Source organism: Trichoplax adhaerens, genomic scaffold (assembly GCF_000150275.1).
Source record: "Trichoplax adhaerens TRIADscaffold_11 genomic scaffold, whole genome shotgun sequence".
In the NCBI taxonomy this organism is placed as follows: Eukaryota; Metazoa; Placozoa; class Uniplacotomia; order Trichoplacea; family Trichoplacidae; genus Trichoplax; species Trichoplax adhaerens.
In genome coordinates this window covers 2,318,967-2,342,648 of record NW_002060953.1, presented here as the reverse complement: position 1 = coordinate 2,342,648, position 23,682 = coordinate 2,318,967, and the positions used below count along the sequence as shown (strand labels likewise).

General features: G+C 33.8%; 4 protein-coding genes across 4 annotated transcripts; 2 read left to right on the top strand and 2 right to left on the bottom strand.

Annotated features, from left to right (window-relative positions):
* Positions 1 to 1,106: 1,106 nt before the first annotated feature.
* Positions 1,107 to 5,261, bottom strand: TRIADDRAFT_59640 (uncharacterized protein; the record flags this gene model as incomplete). The annotated part of the gene is made up of 10 exons (XM_002115528.1): positions 1,107 to 1,169; positions 1,862 to 2,072; positions 2,179 to 2,307; positions 2,440 to 2,580; positions 2,734 to 2,792; positions 2,919 to 3,148; positions 3,487 to 3,807; positions 4,726 to 4,801; positions 5,070 to 5,199; positions 5,251 to 5,261. The coding sequence occupies 10 exons, from the start codon at positions 5,259 to 5,261 to the stop codon at positions 1,107 to 1,109; spliced, it is 1,371 nt and encodes a 456-aa protein (XP_002115564.1).
* Positions 5,262 to 6,469: 1,208 nt separating this feature from the next.
* TRIADDRAFT_49508 (expressed hypothetical protein) lies at positions 6,470 to 8,081 on the top strand. The gene is made up of 5 exons (XM_002115652.1): positions 6,470 to 6,712; positions 7,106 to 7,207; positions 7,360 to 7,419; positions 7,537 to 7,589; positions 7,828 to 8,081. The coding sequence occupies exons 1-5, from the start codon at positions 6,590 to 6,592 to the stop codon at positions 7,943 to 7,945; spliced, it is 456 nt and encodes a 151-aa protein (XP_002115688.1). The 5' UTR covers positions 6,470 to 6,589; the 3' UTR covers positions 7,946 to 8,081.
* A 1,598-nt stretch (positions 8,082 to 9,679) lies between these two features.
* On the bottom strand, positions 9,680 to 14,885 carry TRIADDRAFT_64196 (uncharacterized protein; the record flags this gene model as incomplete). Its single annotated transcript, XM_002115527.1, has 21 exons — positions 9,680 to 9,764; positions 9,907 to 10,071; positions 10,195 to 10,275; positions 10,356 to 10,476; positions 10,566 to 10,659; positions 10,731 to 10,796; positions 10,872 to 10,955; positions 11,080 to 11,221; positions 11,303 to 11,342; positions 11,439 to 11,544; positions 11,617 to 11,717; positions 11,831 to 11,956; positions 12,045 to 12,130; positions 12,310 to 12,387; positions 12,465 to 12,542; positions 12,630 to 12,729; positions 13,074 to 13,148; positions 13,218 to 13,300; positions 13,541 to 13,640; positions 13,807 to 13,931; positions 14,727 to 14,885. 21 exons carry the CDS (start codon positions 14,883 to 14,885, stop codon positions 9,702 to 9,704), a joined length of 2,073 nt encoding a protein of 690 aa, XP_002115563.1. The 3' UTR covers positions 9,680 to 9,701.
* Positions 14,886 to 19,945: 5,060 nt separating this feature from the next.
* Positions 19,946 to 23,682, top strand: TRIADDRAFT_59637 (uncharacterized protein; the record flags this gene model as incomplete). The annotated part of the gene is made up of 2 exons (XM_002115651.1): positions 19,946 to 20,172; positions 22,854 to 23,682. The coding sequence occupies 2 exons, from the start codon at positions 19,946 to 19,948 to the stop codon at positions 23,680 to 23,682; spliced, it is 1,056 nt and encodes a 351-aa protein (XP_002115687.1).

Sequence of the window (23,682 nt, the reverse complement as noted above, 5' to 3'; positions counted from 1 at the left end):
ATAGTACGTACAGTACACTGTACTGTATGTACAGTATACTATACTGTACAGTTGAGAGGATCTACTGTACTGTAGCTCCGAGTTTATAACGATTATAAAAATTTATGAAATCGAAATTAACTTTATGATTCTTTTAATTGAAATTTAATAAATGAATCAAACAGTACAAGAGCGAAGCAACTAGAGTTATCATTTAATATTGCATTTCTGGACTCTAGAGGAATAATAAATCATGGAAACTTAGCTTGTCTAATACTGTCCAGCACGTAGCAACGCGGGCCATTCTGCTAGTAGTAATTATAGTAATGATAATACAGTGTGATGACAGAATTAAATTTCAACTCACGCTCGTTAGACTTCGCCTACTTTATACTTTACAAATTTAAGCATCGTATGAAGTTCGGGTTGAGTTGATTCCCTATAAAGAGATGAATATCGTAGAAACTTTCAGCTTCGAGCTAAGTCAAGTGACTGCTTTCGTCGTCATACAGCATCCTGTTTATGATGTACGTTTATTGCAGTATAAACGCGTAGGATACCTCTCTCATGATACTATACATATACACATACATGGATCAACACGATCCCTTTACATTAGGCACCGTTGTACTTTAGGAGTGAGTGTTGTCGGCCTCATAGTTTTCATTATTTGTGCAGAACATAGTAATCGCCTGTCCTCCGCTTATGTTCGCAATAAAAACTCTCTTATTTACTCCTTGTGTGATTACTATAATTGTACAATTACTATTCATGTGCAGTATGCTGTAAATTCTCTAGCGTACATACTATAGAATGTGCGGAATGGACGATAGCTAATAGTAAAGGAATATCATGCAGTAATAAATTGCACCAATCGTGACAAATAAGCGATCTACTATGATTATTACGGTGTTAGGTATAACCAGTACGACTGCTTCTACCAACAATTTGCAAATTTTTACGAGAAGTTGTTTGGAAGTACGAATAGTAGCACTTACCACTTTAGGATACTACAACTGTGAACTGGGAATACCGCAAATAAAGAGCATGTATCGAAAACGCAAATCATACAGTATAATAAAAACAAGTCATTCTAAATTAATATGCGACTAATATCATTTATTGCTCTATATTAAATTCTGTTGGGTCTTACAAGCTACAAATAATTCTCGCATTTTCCCATTCACGTTCTGTATTAATATGATAACAAGGTATTATTACAGTAACAAGCGGCTAGAAATCCAGTTAATTGATTCATTTTATATCAGCATGTGAAACACCTCTAGAGCCGCATATCAGTACGAATTCGTATTACTAGCAACAAATCCAAACTAGACAATCTTAAAAATTGGGTTTATAATACAACCTAAGCATGTTAAATCTTCATATATTGCGGTTAATCTATTACTTTTTCAGGTACATGTAACAATTTTTTAAAAACATTAAAATACTAATAAGCATTGCTCTCAGATAACGCAGCTCTCTAACTTTAAATATTAAAGATTCACAAAGAGCAATAAAGAATTATATATACAATGCATTCAAATGAAACATTAAACTAAAAGTATTTCGCCTTTGCATTGGGAGCAACAGTCTATCGCTGGAAAATCAAAGTTCTGAGCTATTTTGTGAATATTTTCCTTGAAAGATTGAGAACCGGTAATTTTCTTTGGTGCATTTGATTTCCTCTCCCGATATAGTTTAAAGTGTTTTTCCACGTCTTTTGCCAATGATTGAGAGAATCGATCAAGATTATATTCTAAGATTCCAGTTTCGTCAACTTCAAGTGTTAACTAATAGTGCCAAGCAAAGCGATACTTTAGCATAGAATTTCCTTAAACTTATGGAGAACTAATATTAGTCGATAAATACTAGCTATTACCTGTTGCAGTGAATGTTCAGTGTCAGAAGGAGTGATGGCTAGGTAGTTACTTTTAACGTCAGGTTGAACCGATAAACAATTTGATATCAGCTGTATTAATTCTTTATTATCTTTACACACATTGATTACATCTTTTTCGTTATGAATTTCCTTAGAATACACAGGATTGGCTTTCCCTTTGTTAAGGTGTTGATGAATGCTTTCTAGATTTCTACAGTAGGAGAGAAACAGTTTCGATAATTAAAACAGAGAAATACGATTGGTATGTTAGATTCACGAACAATCAAAGAGCGATTTGTATCGGGAAAATTCATCACCTGCTCGATATCAAAAGATCTTTCGCTAAAGTCACTCTGTCATTCAGTATATTTTTGATGCCGTTGTGATATTCTGTTAAGTAATCATACATTTCAAGTTTCCAATGTATCAATTGTTCAATCATCACCCTGTAAACATTTAAAATAGTCAATTTCTTGTGCCATAACAATTACAAGCATAATTGCTACGACATAAAAAATTTCAGCCGAGAGTAGCAATACAAATCTTAGCAACGCTATAGCCAATCATGAAATATCGACCTGCTAGCCAAGTATTTGCTTCTCCAAACATTGCATTTCATGGCTGCATTGTCCAACTTCTCACGATCTTCAACGATCTGCTTCGTGTAGTCTTCAATTTGCATTGCTAATTCAGTTTTATCTTTCGTTAATTCCTCTAATCTGTAGTTGAAGAAGTTGTATACAATATACGCATACACTATTAAATAGAAGTGACTTAAATTTTATGTTAAAAAGAGAATACTAGAGCTATACAGACAACTACTCAACAAGCATATTTCTAACATAAAGAGACCTTAACATTACAAGACTTACTTTAGTCCAATATCATCACCTATAGAAGCCACTAATAATCGCTTAAGCTCAGCATTTACCTGCAATTTAAAGAATTAGGCTAAGCAAACAGTCAATGGGTTACTTAGGTAAACATTAACTAAGAATAAGGAAGATAACAAATCGAAGGAAAAACATTTACGAAACAAAGACCAACTCATACTCACAATCAGTTGTGCTTCTAACTTTGAGTCTAATTTTTTTAATTGTTCTTTCGTTTCTTCAAGCAAGTCACGATACGAGCAACGATGAGTATCTAAATTACTTATATCAGTCTCATCTTCTTCTTCCTCTAACTTATATGTTGCATTATTATTATCCACATTTTGATATGCTTGGGCACTTTTTTGTTCATCGGGATAGACAGATTGTTGAATTATTTCGTTATTGCTAGCAACTAGAAAGGGAATAAATCAAATGAAAGAAAAGAAATAAGTGGACAGAATGCCGTATTCGTATTTCGTTTCAGACAATAAAGAGTACTGTTATAAGTAGCTAAAATTACTAAAGATAATTTATCATTCTAAAATCATTGATGCTTAGTCTCCACTATTACTGGTATCAGCGAAATAATATGCTGGCGGCTTATTATGACATAGTAGATAAATATTGACTGATAATAACAATTTGAAGATACTATAAACCACACAGGTGAGTTCATTGGCAACTTCTGGCAAAACATAGCCATATATAAACTTTGAATGTACCATAGTATTATACAGTATTGCTACAAACCTCTTGATACGTCTTCAGCAACTGCGCGTTCTGCATTATCAACAGTGGCACTAGGTGTTGGCCATAATATGCTTGAGCCGCTATTTCTTGGAATCTTATCATTAATCGAAGAAATGGACTTTAAATTTTTCTTATTGGACTCCACAATGTTATAAGTTGCCGATCCATTCTGGGTAATTTTGTTTTTTATAGTAACTGCCGGTAATTCATTTAATGGTAGATTTTCGGATTTATCATCTTGCAAAGAGTTGAATATGTGCAGGCGATGGTTCGGCTTCAGTGGCGAGGCAGCAGTAGTTATTATGCTCTTGCCTTTACGATCTTCAATATTTAAATGATCATTTACAAGTAAAGAAGATTATAAATGTGTGTTCATTATAAAATACAATGAAAAGTGAACTCTAGCGAAAGAACATGGGATATCAAGAAAGACCTAGTTAAGTCTGATATTACAGGACAAACTACTTTTATGACTTACGCATGATTTATCTCGCCAAAATATTTAGCAAAAGTCGAATTGAGTGAAGATTTTGACCTTCAGGAATAAATTTTAAGGTAGAATAAGTTGCTATCAGACCAGTACTTCATGTTACTAATAACAAAAGTGTGATCGAATTGGCGAGTTATAACATGTAAACTTTCAAAAACGAAGGACAACAATCGCATAGAGAATGAGAATGATGTCGCTGCAGTTGGCTTGCAGATTATAAGATATTTCTGCAAAACATCTAGAACTGAATGAATGAAAAGAATCAGGATATCAGAAGTTTTAAAGGACTGATTACTGACGAATTCTACAATCCAACACTCACGTGTTATGATTAACAAGACAATACAGTACTAAGACCTGTCAGTACTACCGGGTAGTATTGAATAACTGAATTAAAATTCAGACGTTCAGACGTGTGCATCATCGATGGGTGGTGTTAATTAAAATACCCATACGTACAGTATAGCGTGATTAAATTTTGTCAATAATGTCTAAGGATAAGTGTAGTATGATATTAACAAGAGCAATACAGTCAATGGCTGCCATAGTAGTGGAGTACTTTTTATGGTTAAGACAAGATAGGATACGAAATAGTCAGTTAATAAAATGGGTGAACTCGACGATGACCAAGTTACATAATGCTCTACCTATTTCTAGTTTGTCTGACACATACTATTATATCAGGTTTATAACATGCTATGCAGCACACAAACCAATACGATTCTTTCTAACTAGTAAGTAGTAAGTACCTATGCACCATTCGGTAAACAACTGGTACTCCGATACTAACATTATTATAAATTTATAACTACAACTAGAAATAGGCTACCATTGTAAAATGAATGCAGTTTAGGTCTACGCCATTCCATGATATTACTTTGCAATCTTATTAAGTTGCTTCTTCAGAAACCTTTTGTAATCAGGCGGTAGTTCTACTCAAATATTGGACAGAATCTGTTTTGTATTATTGTAGAAGTACAAATTAATTATACTGTATAATCATTTGACAATCAATCAGTTGCCAAATTTGGATAACATTACGTCCACTGCAGCAGCGAGTAGGGATAAGATTTCGAAACATTTATCAGCGTACTATTAAAATATAGGCCTTCGAAAAGGGAACCATTTGCAAGGCGTTTCCTTCACCAGAATAATCCTTATGTTCACGATGATGTATTATCATAATCAGGCCTGATGCTACAGCAATGGAGATTTGCAAAATCCTGTAGAGCAAATTCATTTAAAAGGATTGTACATACAATCATTTTGCTCACTGTTCCTCCATGTTGTCTTCCACTGATACAATTGAAACGATTGTAATAGTAATATTGGTACTGCAATTGCCAGCAAGTAGCGCTTTTTGAACCTTTCCTATAGATACTTTTCAGTACACGTCTATTTCGACATCGTTGACACGTACGTACACTCGTACAGTGTACTCCTATCTTTTCAATGCAAAAATCATCATGCTCATGACCGATGAATCCCTACTCTACTATATACTATAAGTCTAACAGAAACACCAAATACAAATGGGATCAATTCAAGAATAAGTCTCAAAAGCCATTATCCAAATGGTGATTATGATCGAAGTACTAAACTATCTGGAGGCTCTAGTTGATCCAAATTGCTATCGTAGAGTCAGCATAAGAAATAGACAAACAAAGCAAGGAATCAATCCTAATCTTAGCTCACTTTCTAGTTGTTTTATCAATACCGATACTGGATGGTGTCAAGATGTGGAGTTTTCACAAGCCATCTTTTAATCATTCATGAAATACATTGAGGCGCATAGGACAGCATCGTTCAAGCCATATTTCCACTACTGCATATCCAGTTTCCACCATAAGAAGTTCGAGGTGAAGAGTTCCTGCCTTTATGATTTCCATCCAATAGCCAAATACATTACTGTACAGTGTACAGTACATAGAAGTCCGTTTGCACGAAGTAAAATACTGTACAGCACTGTATGTACTGTACTGTACGTCCAGTACACGTATCTAATATTAATAAGCAGCACTACAGTATATACAGTACATGTACAGTACTTTACGATTGCAGTTTTCACCTAAATCGTGTATCGGATGTACTGTACAGTACAGTGGACAGTACCATACTATCATGGTGTTACATTGACGTAATAATATTGTACCAGACTTGCGCAGTTTCCCCGGTCGCTCAATCAACTGACTGGATCAGGGTCCAGACGTCCAGACCAGACAATGAAAACCTCTAGCTGCATACGGTAGTACTGTACTGTACTGTACACTGTACTGTACTGTACAGTGTACAGTGTACAGTTCAGTAGAAGCACGAGAACCCGTAATTCAAACTTTCTCCTGTACAGTACTGTACTGTACAGTACAGTACTGTACACTCTGGACTGTACAGAGAGATGTACTGTACATTGTACTGTACGTTAAATTTAATGTACCCTCTCGCGATCGTTCGTTCCTCCTTTTGTCTTTCTTAAACCAGACCATATCGCACTGAGACACGGAGACGTGAGTCCTTTCCAGTAAAATCCCTCGAATGATTCTAACTCTCGGCTACCTTTTAGCTTCATTTTTTAAACTGATTGGAGTCACTGGACCAACACAACAGAAAAACATCATGGCCAATGAACGTACTTATATCATGGTTAAACCAGACGGTGTCGATAGAGGCCTTGTCGGCGACATTATCAGCAGATTTGAGAAACGTGGCTACAAACTGGTAGCTCTTAAGCTTAAATTGGTAAGTTGTCACTAACCAACGTTTAAGATACATGTCTCATGTTACCGTACTGTACAGCACGCAAGTCAAGGGCTTTTTCATCGTAATGGATGGAAAAAACGACAATCGTAATGCTCCAATCGACATACTGTATGCCAGTGGAATATGAATCTTGTGTAGTATATCTGACATTAAGGAGTTTACTCTCTTTTCATCTTTCTGAGTCCAGGCGTAACAATACAGCAGTCTGACTTGACTTTAGCCCACGTGGTAACAGTAGTTACGGTAAAACTAACTAAACTGCGGTCGTTCATCACCGGTATACCTGCATATCTGATAGTGATTAGCAATTGGAGGATGGAAAATATGGGTATTTATGGAAAAATGACACGAATGTTCCTTTTGCTTTTGTAGGCTAGCGAAGAGTTATTGCGTGAGCATTATGCAGATTTAGCAGGAAAACCTTTCTTCAATGGTCTTGTCGCATTTATAGGATCTGGACCAGTTGCATGCATGGTAAGAATCCAGGAATAGACGTAGTCCAGCAAATTGTTGGACGGTGTCACTATATTATATAGATGCCAGTTGCCTAGAAGTGGGGCTCTTATTCGTCGATTCAACTTTTTTTGTCATCCTTTTTTTTGATCAATCCAATTTTTCTTCTCTAGGTATGGGAAGGTAAAGATGTAGTTAAAACCGGTCGACGAATGTTAGGAGAAACTGATCCGGTAGGAATATTTGAAGTTTCTAAGCGAAATGTTGACAAACAGTATATACCTGTTTCGATACTGTACAATTAATGGTAATAGCTAGATGTCGATTAAATGAAATCATTTGCTTTTCAGCTGAAATCACTTCCTGGATCTATTCGTGGTGATTACGCTATTGATCTGGGACGGTAAGGCTTTCAGCAGTTTGACATATTGTATTCTTTGCATTCCAAGCTACTACATCTATTTGAGGAAAACTGGTTGTCATTCTAATTAGTATTCAGTTAATAAATTTAATCTTATCTTGAATTAATTGCTATAGCTCAGAAACCATTGTATATAAAGTCTATTATCTTTACTCCCGACGTCTGTTCAATTTTGCCGGTCATAACTTTATGTTTGCTATAATTATATCTGATTGACTAGAAACGTGTGCCATGGAAGCGACTCTGTTGAAAGTGCTAACAAGGAAATTAAGTTGTGGTTTAATGAGGATGAATTAGTCAATTGGAATGCAAGTCTCTATAAATCGATTTACGAATAAATCTTTTGGAGGAAAAGAATTTTTGAATATACGTCGTAGTTATCAAATCGAGAAGCGTACTACAAGTGCATGTTGGATCCATTCCGAATGTATTTAGTATTTGATCGATTGTAATCTTGCTTAAAATAAAGTAAGCTAAATATGTATCAATAAATGATAACATTGTCCTGAAAAAAACTACCGACTATGAAGTTTAATTTGCACTAATCATTTCCGAATGGGTATACCATGTGTCATAGAGGAAAATTACCTCACCAGAATTCACCATAGTCTGTCTTTTATATTTGACATGGGTAGTTCATTGTTCTTTAGCTGGTGTAAATAATGTCTACGTAAATACTGTAGCTATTACCATATTGGATTGGATGATCCGTCGTAGTACATATTGCTATCGTATTTATAACCTGAATTAACTATCAGACTACAATACTGTAGCTTATTATTTATCTAGTCTAGTTTCTGCGTGACATTTATGTCAGACTGATTAGCTGCCAGTGCTTTCAACCAGTCTAGTATTGAAATAATTCTGTATATCGCCTCTTTTGTCATGCTACGAGTTAGAATAGGCAAGAAATTGATCGTAAGCATTACACGTTTCTGAATTCAATCAGTAATGCACGCTATGTTTACGGAATATAAGAACTATACGGGTGCGTATGCAAAAATTCCAATTTAATATAATTGAATTATAATTATCGACAGTGATTGTCATGATTTCTTGTTATTGCTTAACATAAATTTTCACTACAGTAATTTGCGTTTGGGTTGATCTCTGTACTAATTATTATTTGTATATGTTAAGGCGATGTTTCTCACGTCTAACTTAATGCGATCCTAATATTTAACATATTTCCGTGATAACGATACATCCTTGAAATATTTCTAGTTCTTGTCAGATGCTTGCTAGGATAATATGCTTAATGAACTCTTGACTTACTCTATTAATTACCAGGTGCGATATGATCAGTGCAAAAGAAAATTTCTACATTTGAACTTGTAAATTTGAGCTAAAGGAAACAAGATTGCGTGTTGAATAATATCGGAAGAGCAGCATCACGAATTGAATTTGTAATACTTATTAGAGGAAGAGCTGATAGTACAAAATATAGTAAATATCTCTCAAGAACTTTCACAAAAAAGTTTTCAATATACTGTATATACCAGCAACATGTTACGCATAAACAGTGTTCTTGCAAACGCAGCTACGTTCAGAAAGGATAATCATTCAGTCAATATGGTCATGATGCTCGACTATTTTTACTACAACAATTACGCAGCTTATGCTATATTACTACGGCAATTAAAAAGCCATTATGCACATTGATAGTATAAAACATCCAACATGAAGTAACCATCGGCTCATTTTTACTTCTGAGATGTTAACAAGAACTGCACTACAGGTATACGTATAGTAGCACTTAGATTAAGAAATATGAGACCAGAAAATACTAGGGGTTGAAAATTATACGTATATTTCAAGGCCTTTATTGAAATAATCCAATTTATAGATAATTCGTTAATTATCGAGTATTTAGCGTTCGTAATATGGATGGTACGTATTATAACGATAACTGCATGGCAAATAATAGTAATTTTACCCTTTCAGAATTCCTGAGCGTATAAAGTATACAATGGACATACATTAATATACAAAATAAATGATACATGTTAAAATATGATAGGATGTTATCTCTTGGCTTAATAGCTAAAGCCATAATCCGGTATTCATAGGTATTGTTCACTGAATTTATACACTTCACTCGTCATCCTCAGAGGACTCTTCTTCGGCTTCATTCAGCCAACTGATGAATGGTTGCACCTATACAATCATACAATAAATGTAGCCAATGAGCAAAAACAAGTACGGCATTTTGCCTACTAACGACAAAACTTAACATAAAGCCGAATATACATATATAGTAATCAGATTGCTATTAATAAACGATATAGCTTTATCTTACTAATTCGCGTAATCGTTTTCGCTGAGAGAGTGTTTCATCACTTTCGGGTGGTAAATTTGTAAACCAGCGTTGAATAGGAAGTTCTTCAATTATGTCCAAATTGTATAGCATCAATAGGATCTTTTGTATCAAATGGAAGACTGTACTATTTTCTAAACAATAGTCCTGTAAAATTTTACAGAAGTTGTAATATTCATATTATTATACATCGTTCAAAGGTTGTATAGAAATCAGTCGGCAAATAAACATTAAAATTATTAATACTATAATAAGTTTTCGTTAAATAACCTCAATAGCTTCTAAACAGCCAATTTGACAAGATGCAGTTTTGGCATAGTTTTCGATTAACGTCTTGTAGTAGCTAAAAACCTACAATATGAAAACAAAGAGGTGCAATAGAAAGCTTAATACACTATTTAAAGTTAGTCACGATTTCGTTTACAACTAACTTCCTTATAATAGGATAAATAAGAATTGTTATCTGCTTTGGCTGAACTACTGGATGGACCATCCATAATTGCCAATACAACAGACTGTGCTACATCAGCTACGGTTCTGTTATAGGCAAACCTAAATTGTTGTTAAGAAAGCGCATATAAATGTAAGTATAACGTTAATTGTAAATCCAATACGCCAATTCATATTAAACGTCTACGAACTTTGAACCATTTAGTTCGTAAATGATATTTTCCGCTGGTGTCTTGTCTGCAAATCCTTGACGAATACTCTCACTAACTTCACTATGAAATTGATCTAATAGGAGTAACAAATCATACCGCTAAAACATTTTCATCTCTTTTCAGAATAAATATAGTCTAGCAAACCTTCATCATCTATTTCGAATCCATTTGCCGCAGAATCACTATCTGAATCTTCACTGTGTAAACTCCCTAATTTCCAGTAGTGGTTAATGAGAGTTAAATTCAGCAATTTCACACGTTGCTACCTATTAATACTAGTCTTACCTCTCTCATCTTCCATGTAATCGTTAAACAGTTCTGGCTGCCATACATAACCAATGCCTTCAGGTCCTAGTATAGCTCTATCATCTATTAATATACGTGCATAGACAAAAATTTAAGAAAAATAATCTTATGAGCAAACAATACGTCAATATAACTTATTAATTTATATACGCAAGATTTGAAGATAATATTCAGCTATATTTCTTACAATTAGGTATATCTTCCGCTTCTTCGTTTTGTTCCGTTCCTATTCCAGTCGTATTATCATTTTCCATAAGATGCTTCGGCTTAGGCTTCTGACAAGAAAATCGACTATTCTCTTCTAAAGTAACGTCAGGGCCAATAACCACCTGTAATTTAAACAAGTTCAGTTTTAAATAAATACAATTAATTGCAAATTGCGTTGGCTTCGAAAGAAATTTTAATATTACCCCAAAGGAAAGCAAGCAACCACTGTTGATATTTACTTTTCTATGAGCAAATAGGAGTTAGTTAGCTCATGGTAGAACAGTCTATTAACAATTGTATAATTAATTAATTACTTAATACTTCAATTTTACTCTTTACCGTTTAATACGACAATCGTCACATAATAATGAATTGATAATACAGCAATCGTCATCGATGATTACGTTATTCCAAACGTAGGAATCTTTGATAATTACATTATTGCCTAAATTGATGAATAACTCATAATTAGCTAATATTAAGTAGAAATTAAGAATAGATCTACTAAGTATCAAACCTATTTTACAGCCATTTCCAATTACTGAACTTTTAATTTGTGTTCCTTCTCCAACACTACAATGACTACCGATAACGACGTCTTCAGATAAAACGCAACTTCTGTATTCGAAATATACGACCAAAACGTTACCGGATTCGAAACACAACGATTTATGACAACAGATACCAAAAAATTTAAGCAATTACTTTTTTATGTTACAGCGATAACTTACCTTGCTAGAATGACATTAACAGCACCTAGATATATGTTTGGCTGAGATATGGTGTAAGATTCTTCTTTACTGGTATGTTTTTCATCAGGTACCAATGGATATGACCAACGATGAATAACATCTTTGCTAGGTTTTGATAGGGCATACTTTACTGGCTTATGCATTTAGAATGATACATAATCCAATGTACGTGTGTTATATGTATATGTCATACCTGACAGCATCATACATGTGCAAATTCGATACACGAACAGCATATTCATCCGTTACCGTATAGGTGTGGATCTGATGACCAGTAATCTAGAATATAATTTCAAGGGGAAGGCGAGACGAACGTCAAATGGCACAACAAACTCATAAGCCAATAATTTTGTTAAACTTTAATGAATGGTTTACGTGTATGTATAATCGGTTGCAAAAATAAGAAATTATGGGAATGTAACTTACATGAACAATTTAATGCATATGCACAAACTTACCTCTTCACTGATAAGGATTCCACGAATAAAATCGTAGATTGTTTGATAATCAAAGTTATCCGTAAAAAGTTGAGTTACCTGTGTCAAAATGGCAAGATGTTAGGTTTGCAATTACATTACTGCCGTAACTGTGAATCAGTATTATTCTACAGTACCTGGGGAGAACAAATGCTAACATGGCAATCCAGTAAATCGTAACGAAGATGAACGCCCCGATTCTCCAGAAAAATTGACTTCAAAGACAAAATTGCAAATTATATTAGCAAATTATTTAATAATTTAAAATTTAAGTAACGAGAATAAGTATGTTTACGACTAACAGCTGGAAAGGATACTTTGGTATGATTACGTGTCATCTGATAGTGAAGGAGTCGATTGTTTTTCGGATCAATTGCTGCAATCATATCTTCTTCACTACATCTAATAACGGTAGCACAAATTTATAGCATAACATTTATATAAAACTAGATACGCCAATGCCTTTTTTCAACATGAATATTCAATAATTATAGCACAGCATATTAAATCTGTTCGAACAACGGCTAAAAATAGCTTAATCTGTCAAGTTTACATAGATGTAAAGGCCATGACATTCCTATTCATCATATAAATTTTCAAAATAGGTCTACATGAAGGCCTTCTTTTCTATACCTCCATTAACTAAACGTTACCTATTGTATTAGCATCGAAACGCCATCAATAGAAACGCAATTGGTAAGGAGGATTAACGAGAAAAATATTACAACTATAACTACAACGCATACCGGCTTCTGTGACCAGGTGCAGATTCTTTGAGTATCATAGTCATAACCGACATTTTATCATTCTTTCTTCTTTGCCTAAGATATCCCAATAGAAATAAGTAATCATTTCTGTAGCAACTTCAATCACTAATCCATTTGCCTTACTTGTGCTCTTCTAAAGCCTTCTGCAATTTCATATTTGACACTAGATCTCCACTTACCAAGATAAAATCAGACTTTATGACGGCCTAAAATAATCCGTTACAGATTAACTATGTTAAACAGTTGATGATAAATAATAGTGTTCGGGTTAGGGTTCGAGTACCGTAGAAAATAGAGTAGTAATACATGCTAGCTAGGCTATACAGACAGAATGCTAGTATCGATAATTCCTAAATATTGATTACATAAAAATTGCTCTATACTTAGCAATACTTTTGCACATACATGGCACATATGAACTTTATTATATTACCGAAAAGAATTACCTGATTTTCGATATCCCGCAAGGCATCACCCAATGATAAGGCTCTATCAGATTTCATTGTTTTGATGTTGCAGCAATGTTTCAAGCTTCTTATTTTCTGTCTGAAAGCATTAATGAGAACAACGTTGCAACTATACCATTTGTGCATGTCCACAAGACAGCGAAAAATATGAAGCTCGATGAGCTAACTTTGCGCACTGACAATCTATTTTGGAAGTACGCTATTTTAATGTGATAAATACAATAACATGAGTCAGAAAATCTTACTGCATATGTGCTGTAATTTGATCGCAGTGAGCGCAGCAATAAACAAATATATCTTGAACCCCAGCATGCAATAGAAAATCGATTGTATAGTCAAGTAATGGACGATTAACCAATGGTAAGAGTGTCTGCAAATAAGATCAATATAACTTCAGTTCAGTACATTTCAATGTTAGATTAATAGAACTAGTATGCATTCATTCTGCCAACCTGTAGTACAACATTATAGCATGAAAAATTGTATATAAACAAAGGTATATGCTACATAGTACGAGTAGGTTGCAACTACTGTATTTTGCTAGACGGTCATCAATGCCAACTTTCAGTCTATCAGTTGATGGTGAAGAAAATTGTAGGATACTAATACTATAAATTTCAGCTAACGAACAGTAAGTTCATTAAATTCAATCAATCTACATGGCCACTACTTTAATTATGCGTAATTATTATTGCAATACAGTAGAACATGTATGATTAATTATAATTATTGGCGATACAGTAGTGTCTAAAAAAGCCGTTGATCCATAAAGTAAAGTAGTCATGTAACACTACGCATTTATGCTTCATTTTAGTATCGACATTTTCTACCAGTGTTCACACAGTTGTAAACGTGCAGCAGCCAATCGCTATCTTCAGTGGTTGTTCATAAAAGTCGGTATGCTGCTCTTATAAATAAAGCGACTAGGATGTTATCATTGCTGTCTGGCATCTTGATACCTTGGCAACAATCTCATCCTTTATCGAAGAGATAAAGGCTGACTATGAGGTAAGCATCGCAAAACACAGTCTAGAGCATATACAGTACTGTAGCACAACGCCAATAGATTACAACTTCCGGACACTACATCGTGTACAAGTTCATCTTCAAAAGGCAAAAAACAGAATTGAATAATTGCTAGCATCATTCTGTAGTTCAAACTTACTCTCGGTTTCTCATGAGTTACTGGTAGAAAGCGAAAATTGAAACTGTCCCCAATGATAACCGCTTGGAGAATATCTTCTGTTGTCCAAGTTTCATCTCCTCCAGCCGCTTTTTTCTTACCTTTACCGCCTCCATGATGACCAGCCTTGGTTGACGCCATGCTAAGGCCGGCTAACAAGTGCGTTTGAAGCAGTTCAGCCACACGCCAACCGGTCAATGTTACCCATACAGTATGATACGGACAGTGAGCTGTAGTCTGCTATACAGTACATTATATCGTAGAGAAAGAGTCCGTACAGTACTTTGCGGTACAGTACTGTGTACTGTACTGCACAGTGCACGTCACTGTCTTGTACTGTACAGTACTATACACTGTACTGGACTGTACTATACGGTACAGTACTGTAGGCCCAGCCATCATAACCCCGATTGCTCAGATACTCAACAGTACTGTTGAGTGTTTTTTTCTTAACTCTACAGTACAGTATGGTTGACACGGAGTTTCTGTTTAGAAGACCGTGGTACACAATGGTACGATGTGAGCCAGTTCTCTTTAGAGTGCTATTAGGCAAAATAAATTGTATTCAGCTTTATATTCGTATACTTTTTATTACATTTTGCTTCACTCTCGTGATTTTAGGGCACCTTAAAGTACTCTGATTGGAACTGGTTCACACTGTACAGTACAGTACTGTACAATGTGATTATTTTCGATGTCTCCTCTTCGTTAAAAAATTCAAGTTGTATTCCGTTGAAATTCCTGTATAGTATTTATATATATATACCCATAGAAGGATATCTCCCAAGATAGATTATCATGATAACATGAACGTACTATGTCAATAGATGGCAAAAAAATCGTTTTAATGGCGGACCGTTATTTTTACTTATGTACCGTACTACTGATAATACCATGTTGAATGTTATGGCAAAATTGTTTACCGTACATCTAATGTTAAAAAATCGCGAAAAATATAGGTGACACGGACAATCTGTCAGAAGACCGTTGTACACTTGTACTGTACTGTACAGTTAGGGTTAGGGTTAGTACAGTACAGTACAGTACAGGACTCCGCGTCAATCCCTTCTGTCCTATCCGACTCCAATCCGTAAACACGATCAAGTGGACGGGGAGGGAGATCAGCAGGAACTTGTAAAAGAGAAACATCACATAGATGTTCTATAGGCATTCCTAAATACAGTATACCAATTTATTGGGATTCAATATGGATATCCCACTCCGTAAATATTGAATTTTTTTTACTTTGATAAATGCACTCTAACAGCATTTTATTATTATTAATTCTACTTAAAAGTCGAACGCAGTTGATCGTGATACTTTGCCTATCTGTTTTATCGAGTGGAATATTCTATTTACTCGTGCAACCCTCGCTCGTGATATTATATACTGCCAAGCTGTATTTACACTGGCATCATATTCCCACATTGGAGGTACTTTAGAGTACAATGTACGTTACTCGTAGTAAGGGTATTTGGACTCCTGCAACAGAAATTGCTATTTAGGGATTACAAACGTAAAAATTCCCGCTCTGCCTGCTGATTAATTAGTTATAATATAATGATTAATTCTGAAGGCTAGCTACTAGTAGAGGAATAGGAAATTTGGACTCCTACAATAACAACTGCTACTATCTCGCATTGCAACATAGGTTTACGGATTGATTTATTACGGTGATTTTATGTTATAGTGCTTTCGATAGGGAATCTTCTGCTAGGTGAAGCTCTTTTCGAGATCGAGATAGTTTTACTTCATTTTCGCACACAGTACAGTACAGCAATGACGATTGGAATAGGATACATGCATGAAACTATCCAATTGAATATATCACAAAATTGCCATCTAGTCTAATTAATTTTCATTTTTATGATGGCTATACTTCATACTGATTAATTATCATTCATTGATTCGAATTAATTTCATTTCTATGATGGCGATACTCTACTGTATAGTGACCCCGTAGACCGTCGACCATGGATTTAAATTAATTTCTATTATTTTAGTGATATCGATATTCCATACTGGTCGTTAATCATAGATTTAGAATAATTCCGTTTTTATGATGGCGATATTTCATCGAATCATCAATCATGGATTTGAATTAATTTCCACTATTTCATCATGATCATCAATCATTACTTTGAGTTAATTTTCATTTTTGTGATGACATTGTTTCATCTAGCAATCAATCTTCATGGATTTAAAAGTATCAGTAGCAGATACGCGATAAGAAATGGCGATACAGTACTACCATCATTGCTAAAAATAATTGAACATATTTAGACAGATACGGTAAGGAATGATAGAGGACTGTTGGTTTTAGGTCTTCTTTTCTAATAGCTTATACAGACTCAACTAAATGAACAAGGACTTTCGTAAACTTATAGGGACATGATACCTCAGCTGCACAGTTTGAGCTAAGCATGCTAAAAAGGATTTATGAAAGATGATCTTATCTACTGGAATTGCTACGTGAATCCTTAATGATTAACTAGCCATGATTTCATTTGCCTTGAGTTACTATGAAATGAGGGATATTATTTTATTAATTATAGATCAGTTCCGAATACCAATACCAGTATGATTATTTAATTATTGAAATGATTGAACATTACTTGCATCCTACGTTTAATATTCTTGGAGTAAAATCTTCAGATGAAACATTAGTAGCTCATTTTAAAATATAGTCATAAGCTATGTGCAAACTGAGATCCTCCTTAATTATCCTATCTTGCTTGCTTCATCACATTTCATGATCGATATGAAATTGAAGCAAAATCAGCTTCCAATCTGCGACAATCTCAATATTGTGGAAATACGTATGGTAATGAATTTATATGTGGGTAATGAGGGTTCATTAGTGTACGAATCAATTATATCATTGATGCATGCATTTGATGATTTAATAGGCTATCGCCTATTTTTAAACCAAAATCTATAAATATCTTGATTAAGCAAGGGCTACTGCTAGTCTATAGATTAGGTCATAAAATATGTAAATATCAATTCATCTTCTATTTTACTTGCTTATAGCACATCGCAGACTTTATCTTCTATACTCAGTATCTGACCATGTGTGATGGAGTACAGACTCCGTAAATTAATTGTAGCGTTAGCTTTAATAATGTGCACCGAGTGCAACCGAGCTAGGGTATGTAAAGCCCGGTGCTCTCATTAGCTATTGAGTTGACGATTGACCATGTACAGTAGTGTAAGCGTGTAGTTAGAGTAGTCTTGGATGTCAAGACTACCTTGGTTTAATAAACTAATTTAAAAGCCTAAGTCTAGTCTACTCTTAGCCCGTTAGGTGCACATTTGGTTGTTGTAGCCTTAGTATTCATACAGATTTAAAGACCCAGGTTTCCTTGTCGTGGGCTAAACCTGACACCATGCCTTTACTACTGTTTCTACAGACTATCGTTAGAAAATATTACTCCACTATTTTAAAGCCTATCAGTGATATGATAACGGGATTAATAGTTAACTCAATTCTGTTCAGGTAGTAAACTCGAACCAAGTTTTTATTAATGTCTTGGTATGCGCTATTTTTCAGACTAATAACAAAGTTTTAAAATTAATAAATCTTGTAGCCATGGCTTAGATAAAATCGTTGCTATATTGCTGCTGCTGAGCTTGAATATTATCTGTAGGCTGAAGATTCTTGGCTTTAAGTTACATACGCATTTGTGTGTAGAGACGAAAGGTAGTAGATTATAATTAAAATCAAAGTGGTCTTTATCCGAGATGTATCTCATATCGAGGTATAGGAAATACTATACTCTAGAACGTAACTTATGTATACTTGTAGTGAAGAGATGACAATCCTAGCTCACACTCGATTGACCAGTTAATGCAGTCCGTATGAAAACTTTGACCTCATTAGTGTAACTAAGGATAAAATTATCATGGGCAATGATGACCTTTCTTTATTGAAATATTAATCGCTAATTGCTTACTACTTATTAATGTGCCTGTGACAACGACTCTTTAATGATGAAACTAATCTTTACCTATTAATTAATAATAAAATAAATGTTTTATTTGATCTGGTTAGACTCGTATCCTACCGAAACCGCCTACACTAGAGGCCCTTAGTCTTCAGTTACTAAATCAGCTATTACACAGAATGAAAAGAATTTCCGACCAATAATCATATTTCACAAGATCATATCATTTTACTACAATATGGTAGTCATTTCATACAAGATGTCACGTACTATAGCAATATTTCGTTATACTGCATTAATGCCGATGCTTAATAGAAGTTATAAGTGTCTACTTTAGCCAAAATAATTTATAACTAAATTCTCGCCTAAAGTAAACTAGTCTTGATCGTAAACTGTTTAAAATAACGTTTATAAATATGTTAACAATAGATGCTACGCCAGCAGCATCGGCTTTATTCTAACATCCATTCCGATCTAATAGCTATCAATTTATCTTTTGTAAATCCTCTTAACACTAATCCTTTATGACATTGGATAGCAGGTACCAAACAGTATTAATAATATTAATATAAAAACGATTAACAATTAGAATACATAATCAAACCTTTGTTTAAACCAGACAGTGAAATTATAGTTTTTATTTTTTGTCGATGCAGTAATTTCCTCACCTGTTTTCAAAAGAGAAATGCATCATTAATTAACTGCTATTTCTCAATCACATTAACTATCCATTCTCTTCAACTTCGGCTACCACGACAACATGGAAAAAATACACAAAAGCTCTCTAATAATGCCATAGTAGTATTGAAAAGTAAATAAATAAGCTAAAATGAAACCTAGGCATTCATTAACTACGTCACAATACAGTATGATAGCGTTGCAGTCCTTCATCTTTAATTAACAATACTTGCCTATGTTGAAGAATAGTGTAAAGCCTTAGTCAATGAAACTAATGATAGTATAAAAACGCTTGCAACCCTATGATCGATTTCAAATTAAAGTCAACAATTAGACGCCCAATTGATTATTATTTTTCCTCCTCGATGCTATCGTCAAATTAAATTATCATCGTATACGAAAACAGCTAAAGGATTTTATTACATACAGCGATTTATTTGATCTACATCCTGTTGATCAACCTAAGTATTTCCTTTTGGTTTGAATAATAAGAGTTATTACATGCAAATTTTTGACATCATCTTCAGTTGGAGTCCAGTATAACGTTGAAAATTAATTTGGCTTTAAAATTGGAGAATGACAGATCAGTATTTTTATATAACTTGGTCTGCTAATCGCACCGCAAAATTATTTAATCGTGAAGAATCTTATGTTCTTTCAACTGCTTTAATTATTATCTTGGTAAGTGGAATAACATTAAATTCTGCTCTCGTCATCAAGTTATTTCGAAGGAAGAAAAAAACTCCTACTGACATTCAAGTTATTAACTTGGCAACCGCAGATTTCTGCTTCTTAGCAATCAGGTAATACAGATTGACAGTGTATCGATAATGTTCTAACTTATTTCTTGCATTACATCGATTTGAATATGTGGTTTGGGTAGAAGAAGGGGTAAATTTAATCATATAGATGATAAAGCACTGTTTAATAGAATTAAATCGTTTAATAAGTCTGCGTTTATATTGGCTTTTTATTTCTACGATTTTTCATGCTGCTGCCAAAATAAATAGTGTAATAAGTAGGCAAAGTAAATTAAGCCTGCAAAAGACTTACTGGACTTTCATCTTTTTCGTTACTAACCATTGCAGATAGATAATGATTGAGTCGTAAACATCCCTATATCTATCGTTTCATCCTATACTTTAATGCAATTAAGACTAAAAATTTAAATCACTACATTTACAACTCGTATGAGAATTCACATCATTTATTAAAAGTCTACTTGTTGTTATAACGTGATGCATCGTCATCGCGCTACAAGTAAAAGCTTTACGAATCATATCTATCAGTATTTCACCGTTTAAAAATAAAATCGAGTGACGAGAATTTTTGTTTAATTGTATTTCAGGTTAAGTAACAATTCATTCAATTTACTTGACCATCAGTATTTCGATCTAAGCAACGATTAAATCTATAGGAATTAGTAAAGGCTACAATTGTTTTTATTAATGCCATCGGTGATTTACTCATCTTCATGACTCATTCAAATGGAGTAGAGAAAGCGAATACATACAGGATTCAGTCAAGAATTGAAGGTAGCATTTGTAGATCGAAATTCATTGCTTGCGACATTGATGCTATTAACACAATTCGTTCCGAAATAGGTAGCCTATCTAGAAATTTGATAGGCTTACAGTCTGGTATCCTCATTAATACAGTATGCCTGCTTATAAATACTATTCGCATATTAAAAATTAGTATAAAAAATATTTTAGAAACATTGATCTGGCCATAAAATTGACTCCTCCGTAGGATTTAGAATGGTTTATAAACATTTGTCCAATCTATGTTAATTATAAATTTATTTTCAATAGGTACTCCAGAGATGCTCTTTGTATACGTTATGAGCCTATAATTAAGTTAAGCAAGATAATCCTTATCAGGATTACTCTATTTAGAGATTACATACTGTATTGTATTAAGATTACTTTATAATAAGATTGTTGTTCAGTTGCTTTAATGCAATAAATTAAATTAATTTAGCGTTAGCAGATTGTAGAAGGTAAAGTAAGCGAAATAATTCAAGTGAGTCATATATAACCGTGTAGCGCTATCATATCGAAATACTTTATTTTAGGCTCTTGAACCAAAGCATTATTCGATATAAAACTTCTAAATATTAGATACATTACTGATTCCTAGTAAGCTCATATTAATTATGACAATAATTTATTATGACTTTAATGCAACTACATAATATCTATTCAGAATGATAGAGCAATTTTCTATAAAATGTTTCTAAAAGACTTCATTAATATCATGTCTATGCCAGTCAGTGGATTAATTTTAATGCTTAGCCTGGCAAAAACATAAATTTTGTAGAATTTTTCGTATTTCAAATCGATGGACAATATACAATACGACATAAATTAGATCTTATTCAAGAAGGATTTACGAATGTAATCTTTTAGTGACAGAACAACATTAAATTGAAATAGCGATCGCTTGCAAAGTATTGATTTAATGCGGCTAATTATAGATGAGAATACAAATTTATAGGAAAAGATTTAATTGTTTCGTCTTCACAGTCATATTTACTTTTGGCAACCTATTTAAACTGGCCGAAGAAAAATCTAGCTTGATAACTAGGTCTTAAAAGTTCAGTCAAATCAAAGCAGATTAGGAATTGTTGTAGGTGAATTAAACTGAATAGTTTCATCGTCAAAACTTGGTGTGGGAAGTATCGTGGCTTATAACTTCCGAAATTAAATCCTGTTTTTGCAGCTGTATAGATTGGTGGCATTGTTTAGTAGCCAAAATTTAGAAAATTACGTAAAGAAAGCTTCAGCCAATTCAATACTCTTGTATTCGAAAGGATGTCATGGAATGATAACAACTTTTCATACAGACCGATTTTCCTAGAAATAAGTTATTTATATATTTGGTTATTTAACCATATTATGACAGAAATGTTGCACCATAAAACTTACCTAAACCACAGTAATCTTCATGAAATTGATTTCGAAATTAATATACCTATTTTGCAGTTTATAGCAATGTTCCCCACATTAATACATTTCTATCGTATTTTTTAAACTAATTTAAAAATCATCCATTGCGTTAATAAACGTTAGTAATGGAATGAACGAATTGGAAATAGTTTCCTCTATAAGATAAATTGCGAATTTTTATAAATTTACCATGTATTTACGTAAACCTACAGAAAAACCGTAAATTCAATGTACTGGGATACTACGCAGAATAGTAATATATTTGCGAAGAGGCAATAAATAATATTTTCGAAGAAAGCACATTACCATTTTCATTCACATCACCATTCAAAGATAAATATATAAATATATATTCAAATAGCGTTACCCATATGCACCGTACTATATTTTATTTATATTTAATTTTCCTTTCATTCCATGCTTAATTTTCTTATCGTTTGACTGGTTTCCTTTCAATGCAAACAAGTCAATATTGAGATAAGTAGATTTGTTACAAGCTCAAAATAATTATGACATGCTTGTTTCGATTTTAGTGGTGGACAAATGCTTGGAGTAGTATGGCCAACAAGAGTAAAGCCAATTTTTACGTCCAATTCATTTCAATGTCGCTTAGTCTATGGCTTAATGATATTATTTGCTTTAGAAGATGTCTTAACAATGACAACGATGGCAGTAACGCGCTTTATTGCTATCCGATATCCGAATGCTGGTAAAAAATGGTTGGATATGAAATCAATTGTGGTGAGCATAATTATAACATGGGTTTTATCTTGCGCTATGAGTTTCCCACCAATCATTGGATTTTGGAGTAAATTAACATACTATATTCCGCCGGGAACATGCTTACTTAATTTTAAATTTCATCAGCCATCAAAGTTGGTTTATCTATTGCTCCTTAGTTCATTATTTTATGCAATTCCTATCATTATTATTGGATATTGCTATGTTCAGATCATTAATGTAGTCCGCCGTAGTCATCGTCGTGTGCTGGATTTTCGATCGGAACGAGCATTATCCTCTAAAACGGATCGTCCTATTCGTAAAAATCTAAAACAGGAGATTTCACTTAGTATAACATTATTCGGTGTTTTCTTTACCTTTCTCTTAGCCTATACGCCGTACATTTTAGTCCATTTTCTGGAAATGATTAATTCTATGCTCATTACTGCTAAAATTAAATATTGCTTGAAATCGACAACCTTTATTACTTGCATTGTTAATCCTATCTTATTTTTATCTAAAAATATTAAACGTAACTATTATCAAAGATGTTGTTGGAGTATTATGCACTTAAATGATAGAAGCGTGATATCGGATGATAAGCGATCTCCGATACCTGCTAGCCCATCTAAAGTGTTTTAA

Bases quoted from the DNA above. Each gene is read 5' to 3' on its own strand.
- TRIADDRAFT_49508 (XM_002115652.1), top strand. From the start codon at position 6,590: ATGGCCAATGAACGTACTTATATCATGGTTAAACCAGACGGTGTCGAT. The intron at 7,208-7,359 runs GTAAGAATCCAG...TTTCTTCTCTAG, and splicing joins CTGGACCAGTTGCATGCATG to GTATGGGAAGGTAAAGATGT. The intron at 7,420-7,536 runs GTAGGAATATTT...TTTGCTTTTCAG, and splicing joins TGTTAGGAGAAACTGATCCG to CTGAAATCACTTCCTGGATC.